The sequence below is a fragment of the Ambystoma mexicanum genome, chromosome 9, assembly GCF_040938575.1.
Source record: "Ambystoma mexicanum isolate Mex_15411 chromosome 9, UKY_AmexF1_1, whole genome shotgun sequence".
Classification (NCBI taxonomy): domain Eukaryota; kingdom Metazoa; phylum Chordata; class Amphibia; order Caudata; family Ambystomatidae; genus Ambystoma; species Ambystoma mexicanum.
In genome coordinates, this window is record NC_090931.1 from 812,526,356 (window position 1) to 812,537,258 (window position 10,903).

Sequence of the window (10,903 nt, forward strand, 5' to 3'; positions counted from 1 at the left end):
GCACCATTCATTCCCCAGATCTGCGTTTGTTTCTCTCAGGCTGACGACCTTGCACCATTCATTCCCCAGATCTGCGTTTGTTTCTCCCAGGCTGACTACCCTGCACCATTCATTCCCCAGATCTGCGTTTCGTTCTCCCAGGCTGACTACCCTGCACCATTCATTCCCCAGATCTGCGTTTCGTTCTCCCAGGCTGACTACCCTGCACCATTCATTCCCCAGATCTGCGTTTGTTTCTCTCAGGCTGACGACCTTGCACCATTCATTCCCCAGATCTGCGTTTGTTTCTCTCAGGCTGACTACCCTGCACCATTCATTCCCCAGATCTGCGTTTCGTTCTCCCAGGCTGACTACCCTGCACCATTCATTCCCCAGATCTGCATTTGTTTCTCGCAGGCTGACTACCCTGCACAATTCATTCCCCAGATCTGCGTTTCTTTCTCTGAGACTGACTACCCTGCACCATTCATTCCCCAGATCTGCATTTGTTTCTCGCAGGCTGACTACCCTGCACCATTCATTTCCTAGATCTGCATTTCTTTCTCCCAGTCTGACTACCCTTTACCATGTACCCCTTGATCAGACTTTTTCAGGATTCCCAGAGAAATCGAAGCTGTTGCAATTACAGGGTCAGCTTCACAAATATATACATTTGCTGTTGCAAAGTAAAGTAGACACAGTTTGCACTTTGGACCAGACATTAATTTCACATGCATGGTGATCACAATGAAAATTGGTCCAAAAGCAATTGTGCATTTTTCTATCCTCGAATGCATTCCAGGCCTAAAACACGTTGTAAATCAGACCGTACGTATTACTTCATGTTCCCTTCTTTCGTACATACACTTGTGGTGTGGGGTCACGTATGTCCTACTCATCCCCACTTGCCAGCTTTGACTGCCTAGGCTACTCTGAACATCACCATCCCTGTTTTGCCTGTGGTTGTGTTAATAGCAAGAAGGGCCGCTGTTTAAGTGTACAATGGCAAATGACAGAAGAGGTACACACTATCGAGGGTTCAACCCACATAAATTGTGTTCCTTTGTCTAATAATGCATGATAGGTCAATGGCAAATGTGTGGCAAAAGATTAAAACTGTACTTAGAAAAAATCATGTTTCCGGTTGTACCGCAGTTTAATGCAGAAAGAATAAACTTTTGAAACAACTAATATTGAGCCTTGTTTGGGTATCTATAAACCTTACATATGTTTTAAAAAAGGTGTAAAGAAATCTCTGTGTAAAAGAACTAAAACTAAAATCAAATATGTGATAAAGTTACCACCTATTTTTCTCGACTAATGAAATGTCATCTTTTTCCTTAAGCAAAAAGATAGAGCGTCCTTTTCCAGGGTGCATAGAGCGTATGTGCAAATAACGCGCGGCGCGCTACGCTCCACGCAATAGGAAACTGTGTTTGCCTTGATGCCGGGAAAGAACTCCTCATGAGAGACTGCTGAGAAAGTGTGTGTGTGGTATGTGAGCGACCTTATAGGTTTATTTCATTTCTACTGTCGATGGGAAATATAAACTCTTTGTTTAGTTTATCGTAAAATACAATCCTTCTGCTTGAAGGGCCCATGAGCGCACTCAGGAAGACGAAGCCCGGAGCCAAATGCTTGATGCCGGAGAACTCGCGCATGGTTGGAGATCAACGGCAACCACCAGTGGAGAGCGAGCCTTTTGTATGTATCGGGTAGGCATGAATCTGCGCGACAAGTTGATAGTGATTTGAGAGTTGTTCCCGCTCAACCACAGTTTCCTACGGAAGGGTCGAAGGTCACACAAATGACATGGGCGAGCCCTGCAGGATCCAATGTCAGAATGATTGGCGCTCAACAAATAAGCTTTATTTTAACAAATGCTGCCTGGTTTATTGATGTGCCCAGAAACAAATGTTGTATGAGACCAGGAATGACTCAAGTCACGTGCGGTGAGGAAGAATTTCACATGCTCACGTAAAACAACAGCAGATCTGTTTCTCATGGACCGAGAACATACTGTGAAAGGATCTTGTGTTTTTAAAAAAGTACATATATGGTTTATAATTCTCCAAAAAAGGCTAAATCCATGTAACGACGTCTCCGGCCTACTGTGGACCATTGCTATCATAGCCTAGTGCCTGCTTGAGCCACCATGGGGCGACTTGATTGGATGGACGCTGTATTGTTAAACTCCCATCGTCTGTTAAGGCCCATCTGTCGTTACTTTGTTGGAGCTTTGTTTTAATGAAGCAGCAACTACCCCCCCTCCCGGAAACTGCAGTGATATGGCCAACTATGTTCATGCATGAAGTGTACTGCACAGTCGCTATGCACTGTGCGCGTCAGCGGGTTCTTACCCTCATTCCTATTCACAGAACGTAACGTTTAGCACACATACTACTGATGTGATGAGTGTGGGGCTCAAAGCAGAAGAGGCACAAAGAAAGACATCTGCCAGAAAAATATGTGCAAGAGGCCGGAGACCACCGTTGGAGAACCCCAGAAGACCATGTTTGCACCGTCAACCGAGAACGAGGGGAAATCTGGTTTCCTGCTCTGTGGGAAATCACATGCGCTGCTTTCCTGACTTTCCTTAGACTAAATGTAAGTGGTCTCGTGATTCATAAAGTGCTCTCATTTCGTTTTCCAGGTCTTGAGCATTTTTCTTTTTTTTACCACTGTGCGGTATTGCACATCTACCAACTGGGGGCGCAGGGATTATCTGCTTACTTCCAATTCCACCGTACAAAACTCATCCATACAAATATTCAACACAATATAACACAACTAACAGGTTAAGTTTCTGGTTTTACACTAAACATTCCTAGTTGATATTTGATAATTAGGTACAAACCTTTGTGAGTACTTTTTCACTATCATGTCATTTAATAATATTATTATATTTTATATTTGGCTTTCCTATATTGCTGATTAGTGTGTACTGTATGTTTGCCTGAAGACTCAACGCTAAATACATTTGATAACAACATTAATAATATTGCTCTGTGCATTTGCAACCCAGGGCCGGAAACGCGCACTCCTCGTCTCTCATGAATTCACAGTATTCACGTTGGTGAAACTTGTAACACTTCACTTTTACAATGTGTTTTCTGATTATCTGAGTGGCTCACTTTCCCCCTGAGGGGTGACCTTGGCTAAGCGAGTGGGATCCTTCCTGCTGTCGTTATAGGAAAGCCACAGACGTGGTAAGCATGCACCCCACTAGTTCGTGGCCCCCAAATAAAAATCTTGATGATTTATTTATGTATGTATCAGTGGGCACCTGAGAAAGTCACCTTGCACTGGGGGACAGACCTGCAAGGCCTGGCTCTGTCGGGTGCACATGGGATGTGGGGAAGGTGTAACAATGCAGCTGCCCCCAAGACACATGGCCCACCGAGCCCCGCTCTGCGAGATCCAACTGCTCTTTCTTTAGGCAGTAGAGGAGCACCGAGCAAACGATTTAGAGTCTTTGGGAATGTTTGAATGTTTTCTGACATGACTTTAAAGGTTGCATCCAGACACACAGAGAGATGTTTCTGCCTTTCAATAAAAAAAAAAAAACTGTGCTGCAGCCATTGGCGAAATGTCATCTAAAGGGTTGTGGCACACCATTTTGTCCCCCTCATTTAGTAGGGCCCCTTTTCCTTTAGAAGTCATGCCCGCCCCCCAACATTTTCAACAAAGTTAACCCACTGAGTGCGGCCTTAGCAGGGGACAGAAAACCATTACACCAGGAACGACTATTGCATTAATACACAGTGCTGACATTTTATTCCAAAACTCCAGTCCACTGCTCACTTTACCTTTTATGTTTGGAAAAAAAAATAACAACAGCGAAAAATGAGACTGTGCCATTCAGGCATAAACATTACGAAGCCACACTGAAGAAGTGGGTCTTGCAGGAGCCCAGAACAGGGGCGGTGTCGGCCTGGGGGTCTTAAAGAAGAGGCAGATCATTCCACACCTTGAGGCATTCCAAGTGGCAAATGGAATGTGTCTAGTAAAGTCAAAGGCAGAGAGGCAAGGCAGGCAAAGTAACGTCCAATATGCGGCCTGGCCGGCTTGGGGGGTTACTGTTGGGAGTATAAGATTTGGCTCTATGTGGGCTCTACAAACACACATGTCAGATGTGATGTGTTGTAGGTTATTTAGATATTATTTAAGTAGGATGGTGTATCTATTTATAGAATGATACACATACTATGTTTCTTGTGGTGTGTTTATTGTAAAGCCTTTGTTGGCTACAAACATATTTTTTCTAATAAATAAATATTTTGGTATTTCAATATCCACCCCCTCTTTCTCTTCTTCCCTCACATGGGGACTTTGTGCAATTGAAGAAAGTTAAAAAAAAATGCAGCCACAACAGAAAAACGCAGCTCAGTCTAGCGGCAAAAACAATTGGTGAATGGATGGACGGACGGACGGACGGACGGGTGCTTGGATGATCAACAGACATGTGTATCAATGGTGGAAGGCACTTATTCGCAGCTCAATGCAGCACGTCCTCTAGGCGCTGACTTCTAACTGCGGACATTGACAGCATGAAGGTCTATTTCACTAGAGTGAAGCACAAAGCCCCCTAAGCAGCACAGAACTTCGTATAGGTTGCCTCCAGGTGGGTGCTGGTGGTACGAATGGTCTAGGGACTGAAAACGATGGAGCGAGAAGGTCAGACACTGCGAGTGGATGTCAGGATCTACGTACGGTGCATGAGGTGGTTGCTGGTGACCGATTTTAAGGATCTCACAGGTGTATATTAATGCCAGTCGCAAGAGGCCCCAAAGATTTAAACACAGCGTATGTTAAATTTAGGGAAATGGGGCTGGGCTCATCTTGGCCGTGTGACACAGCATGCCACAAATTAGCCTTGTCAATAGAAATGAGATTGTGTCAAGTAGCTAAGCTGTCGGCTGCGGAACCTGCAGGCCAGGATTAACTTTTCCCTTTCAATGCTTGGCTCAAATCTGTGGACCTGGGAAAAGCACTTGATCTCCTGGTTCCATGCTTCTCTTACCTCTCAAATAATAGGTCTCCTAGAAAAATGACAACCTCCAGTATTCAAGCGAAGTTAAAATAATAATGACTAGGGGTTGGCTGACTATCAGCAAATGGCCACCAGCTAAGCCAAGAGACACATATATTCCAAAAAAATGTAAGGCTAAAAACCCTCAAATATGATATCCCTCCATTGTTTGAATACCAGGCCTAGTGGGAGATTGTTTGCAAACATTGGCATTCCTCAAGCTCTCGGTAACTTTCTGCTCTTTGTTTTGTTTGTTTTTTATGTAGAGTGTAATTGGGTATTTGTATTCATTTTTGCTAACTGCAGGATTTGTTTTTTAATATTCCAACATATATGTTCTAAATGGAACATGCACGGGGGCTATTACTGCTCGTGGGGGCTGACCTCAATTCTTAGTGATGTGCATTTTGCTGCCTCGCTCTCCCTCTCTGATGCCCTTTCTACCTCTCTTCCACTGTCTGTCTTGTGACCCGTCTCAACTATCTTAAATTTTCCCTGTCTCTTTGCCACCTCCCTCAATCTACGCCCACCAAATATTCAGGCGAGCGGAGTTGTGAGCCATGCCCTGGGGAATGTTAAGTTGCAAAGGAATGTAGACAATTGTAATAAGGCACAGGGATTCGGCAGTGGAAATGAGGAAAGAAACCAGGGCCGCTGGGCATAAGAACGTTGCTGCCTTTGATAACGGCAAATCATCGGGCCTAGGTGAGCGCATGTGTATGTGCGTTATAATTCATAGGCTTCGCTATTGTTGACTAGCCAATGACTTCACAATGCGTTCTAAAAATATAGCTGATCCGGGTGCAATTGCGCCCCTCCCCCAGCTGAGGTGCCCCGCCACAATTAATTGAAAACACTCCACCGGTCACTCTCCTTTCAAAATCAAGACAACAGAAGCCATTGACCGGTCAGACAATCACAATGACTTATTGACATGATATCCAAAATCCCACCTTTACACTGTCCGCATGGGAACAAGCGCTTGGAACTGGCCATAAGGCGACATGTAACGCTCAACAAAACAACCAAATACATAAATAATAACATAGTTCTTGCTGCCGCGGTCTCATGACTTTAGGTAACAGATGTTTACATTCATCAGATCAACGGAACTAATGTGATCGCCATCGTAATGATGCAACGCTGAATTAGCCCCGCCATAGCTCGGGCCGTGAACTGTATGCAATACAAACTGGCCTGATATTATCACAGTATGACTTTTTTACACACCGATTCATGGCAGATTCCCACTTCTGGATCACTTTAGAATAAGTCCACCCACAGGCTCAGAGTCACCATACGCTGTTCAAATTAAGAGTCGATAACAAAACACAATCGCTTCGTCAGTGACCGTTACCAGCAGGTCTCAAGCCAAGAGGCCCCCAGCCCCGCTTTTTTCAGAGAGCACCTTGATATGCTAATTTCTGGTGATGCCACATTCAATCAGTATGTTAATGAGTCCCCACACTTTTTTTTTTTAGGACTTGACCTTTGGTTACCACGCGTCATGGGTGGTTGTAGCGCTGTCGCTCTCTGCGCCGCGGCACGCTCAGTTGGCTTATATAGCAGACCCTGATGGAGAACATAGCCATGATATATCAAGCTCAACAGTTCCCTTCTACGGTCACGCAAGGCGGAAAATGGCACAATCCCCCCATATCATGATTTCGAGGACACCCACAGCACACCAATCACTTCTCTTTCACACCACGGTGCAGTGCCGATTGCTGGGATTTTGGTCAAATCTATTTTTGGCATGAAATGTTCTTTCAGCGGGTGCAATGAGGGCACGGAGTGATTTGCGGCAGTGCAAGACCATACCAATGGCAGATGACAGCTCTGCAAATGCCACGTAACATAACACAACACAACATTCTCACAATCATTGTGCAGCAGAGAATAGAGAAGGGCTGTTTTTTGTGTGCCTACAATATAAAACTCTGGGCGAGGATTACGTTTTAAACAGCATTGTTCGGCTTATAAAAAAAAATACCAGGTTGCAAAGTCTGGAAACTGATCCAGAATTGCAAGTTTGCAAAAGTGTTCTGTGTACAGCATCCCTCGGGATTAATGTACATCGAGCATAAAGGCAGGTTTTCCTGCACGGAAGGGGACAAATAAAACCCATTTAAAGCAGCACCCCCAATTACTGGGTCCAGAAAGCAAGGGGTGTAATTGTTCTGAGTCGGTTCGGCTGGTTCGCGTTTCAAACCGCAGTCGCTGTCGTTCCAAGACACTCTATACTGCAAAGTCTGACCCGCCAGTGCCCAGGGCCCCGGAAAAGAGGACAGCGAGGCCGCCGTGCCCGCCTGCGTGGCGTCTGGACCCGCGTTTCCGCCCGGCTGTTTGGCAGCGGCGGAGAGGCGAGTATCACGCATGTTGCCTAGCGCCCCTGCTTCTTGAGGGCGAGCTTTGGGGTTCAGGCGCCAGACCTGGCGGCTGCGCCGAGATCTAATCGTGACCCCCCCCGCCCCCCCAATGGGCCAGCATTGACCTAATATGGATATTTCCAAGATCGCCCCAGCTTGCTGGCAATTATAGAAAAGAAATCTTGCACTTTCCATCCGGGGAGCCGGCGCTTCTCGCATGTGTTGAAATAAACAATGTCGAGGTGGGGGCACCCCCGTTCTCTTATCTGCTAAAATGTGGAGTGCTTGGAAATGAGAGAAACCCCTGCATTCGGCGTGTTTATATTGCATATGACTCTTAGTCAGGCCGGACATTATTTTTGAAAAACTGCTTTGCACCCAAAGCGGCCGTTTGCCAGAAGAAAAAAAAACACGTGCCCTTGGAGAGTTCTTGGAAGTGGCACCGAGGCAGCTTAGGCACTATGTGAGCGTGCATTGAACGTGCAATCCTTGGACGTTTGGAACCCTGTCGGTCAACACACAGAAAGTCGAGGGGTTAACCCGTGGCAAAGCTCTCTAGGAAAAGCTAGCCGTGGCACCAGCCTGCCAACACCTCGGCTGGAGACTGGCAGGGTGCCCACAAAGTGCCAACCACTGCTCGAGCAGCGGGCGGTTAGCATTACTGGGAGGCTCTTCCTGCAGTGCGCGGCCTCCTGAACCCTGTCCCCCTCCCCCTGCACGGCGGGTGTGTCTGTTGTGTTGTGGTGCGGTGCCGGCGCACTAGGCCTCTGCGCGCCTCCCTTGAGATGCTTACCTGCCAGGGGCTTGCTGAGGGTGCCGTTGGGCCGGCCCCGGGCTCCGGTGGGGCTGCCGTTCTGCTCCAGCCTGGGCGCCTTCAGCGGGGGCGGCCCCCGGGCCTCCGGGCTGCTGCTGCCCCGCCGCTCCGGGCTCTCCCTCAGGCACGGGCTCTGGCTGTCGCTCCGCCGCTCCATGTTGGGGCTTCTCCGGGGAGGCGCCTTCGCCGCCGGCAGGTCACAGTAGAAGGAGCAGGGACCTGCGGTGGAGGAGGAGGAAGAGACGGGAAGTCAGCACCCACACACTCACCCATGGGCGCGCGATGTGACCGGCCACAACAGCGCGAATAATAATGACACGTAACAGTAATACGGTGACAGTAATGATATGATTGCGTTGCACGCGGTAAATAATACGCTGCGATTATACGCCCGGATCGCTCCTTCTTATATCTACCCCTGGAGAAAAGCACCTGTGGTCTACAGGTGGCACACAGACCGCTGCAGTTGGGGCATTGACTCACTGGTCTACATTATGGGTTGAACGTGCATCTGATGCGCTCCTGGCAAAAGTGGCCTCTGTTGTGAGACCTTTGCCTGCCCCATGGACCCACCAGCCCACGGGGTCGCCGCGGGCCCCCAAAGTTCCCCGAGTTTAATGGCAGCCAAGTGTTGGGTTCTTGCCACTGCGCGCGCGGGCCTGGCCAATGCCCGGCAGTGGCAGCGCTTGAGGTGTTCATTGAGGAGCCGGTGACCCACCCCCCACCACCCGCGCCCCAGAAAAGCGAGGGTAGCACCCCGGGAAGTCACCTGCCTCTCGCCACATGCAGAAGGCATGCCCGGCGCAGCGCCGCGCTGTTAATGAGTAACCTTTCACCCCACCCACACCTGCCCGCACTTTGGCAGAAGAGCACTAATAAATGGCGCTGCCTCACCCTCCCCGCGTGAAAAGCGGCTTTATAGCGTTGAGGCGAATTATTTATCAAAAGAAAGTGAATGGCACGTCTGTATTCACTATGCCAAACCCCTGCTTTTACAGACACCTCTGCAGAAATATTATTAATAATTATTATCATCAATATTACTGTCATAATTCGTATTACCATCATCATAGCCATTGCTAGTAACAATGGTAGCAGTATTACTTTAGCATGCACTAATGGGCAATGCGGGTAGTCTGATGCCATGTTGCGATAAAGCGCATCAGTCGTTCACGCAGCGCTAGCACACACAAAACAGATTAAGTATTAAATACATGATCTCCCCCGCGCCTCAGTCTGAAGTGCAGTCCATGAACCGCCCCTTACTTCAAATGCTCGTGAATGCCACCCGTGCCTCACTGCACTGGGGTACAAGTAGTCTAGCGGCGTGGCTGTCATCACACAGATCTGATTTCTAATCCAGGCTTCCTCACATGACCGTCGTGTGTGACCCTGGGCAAGTGATCGTATCTAACTGTGACAGCGTTCCCAGGTGTTGTCAAGAATTAGGAGTGGCTTGAAACAGCGGAAGCTTCAAAACCGAGGCTTCTGTGCAAAACGTTGACGCTTACAATGCCCTGTCCTAAAGCATTTTAAACCGAAACTATTTGATGTGTCTTTGTATAGCGCGATGTGTGTCTTAACGCACAAGGAGATGGGTTGGCGCTGAATCTGACAAGTCCCAAAAAGGCGAGCGTGCTGCAGCGCAGAGAAGTAGGCTCACGAGGAGCTAAAGTTGGGCTGCCACTCTGCCTACTTACTGCTCACGGGCTGCCGGTAGCCTGGGTGCGAGGGGGGGATGTTCTGCCCATGAGGGGGCAGGAGTATCGAATCCAGGGCTAGGCGTTGCGGGGTCCCTTGCAGCGCCGGGGGCTGGGGGCTGGCTCCTTCCCCTCTGCTCGTCCACCTCTGCTCCCGGTCCGGGCTTCGGAGCTGCCGCCCTCCAGGGATGCTCCCGGTGCTCGGCGTGCCCGCGGGGTCCTGGTGCTTCCTTCCTGGCAGGAAGAAGATGATGGGCGAGGACGGCGGCTACCCAGCCTGGCAAGAAAATGAGGGCGGGGTCAGGAGGGATCCAGGTCAGCACCTACTGCCGGGAAGGAGGGGGCCTGGGGTACCGCGATCCCTCTCGGAGCATAGGGAGCGCTAGGCCCGTGCCAGTCCCTCACAATGACGCCCTGTGCGTGCCAGCAGCAGGAGGACCTGACACGAGTGAGTGAGGGAGACGGGCAGGAGGGGAGAGAGGGGCAGGCGGGAGGGGAGGGCGAGCAGGAGAAGACAGGGCGAGGGAGAGAGAGAAGGGAAAGAGGAGGAGAGCCGAGTGCCGCGAGGAGGGAGGGAGGGGAGAGAGGGAGGGACCGAGCCGAAGGGGGCAGCCTGCGAAAGGCAGAAGCGCGGAGAGGAGCGAGATGGGACGGCAAGCAGGACGAGACAAGGTGGGTAGCGAGGCTAGAAGAGAGGGAGGCGAGAGACGCGGAGGAGAGACAGGCAAGGGGACCAGGGGAAACGGGCGGGGACTGGACAGGGACCGGGGGCAGTAGATTGGGAGAGGCAGTGAGAGGAGAGTGGGGGGCGGGGCATGGGAAGAGGGCTGGCGAGGAAAGTGACGGGCGAGAGAGCGCGGACAGGTTGTGGGACAGAGAGAAAGCGAAAGAGGAGAGGAGGGGCTCGGACGGGTGCAACGCGGGGGAACTTGATGGGAAACCGGACTGAGAAGAGAGACAGAATCAGGCCGTAAGGTCGTGATGGAAGTGAGTGCCGAGGGATGAAAGT

General features: G+C 49.6%; 1 protein-coding gene across 3 annotated transcripts in view; it reads right to left on the bottom strand.

The window, feature by feature from the left end:
• The window catches only part of SATB2 (SATB homeobox 2), a 444,828-nt gene extending 434,668 nt beyond the window's left edge, over nucleotides 1–10,160 (bottom strand). For 2 of the 3 annotated variants that reach the window (XM_069615807.1, XM_069615806.1), the window contains exons 1-2: nucleotides 9,895–10,160; nucleotides 8,174–8,413 (exon numbers count right to left, since the gene is read on the bottom strand). In XM_069615807.1, the coding sequence (XP_069471908.1) occupies nucleotides 8,174–8,351 (178 nt within the window). In that variant the 5' untranslated portion in view covers nucleotides 8,352–8,413; nucleotides 9,895–10,160. The remainder of the gene's footprint in view (nucleotides 1–8,173; nucleotides 8,414–9,894) is intronic. The other variant, XM_069615805.1, reaches the window with a different exon arrangement.
• Nucleotides 10,161–10,903: the final 743 nt, after the last annotated feature.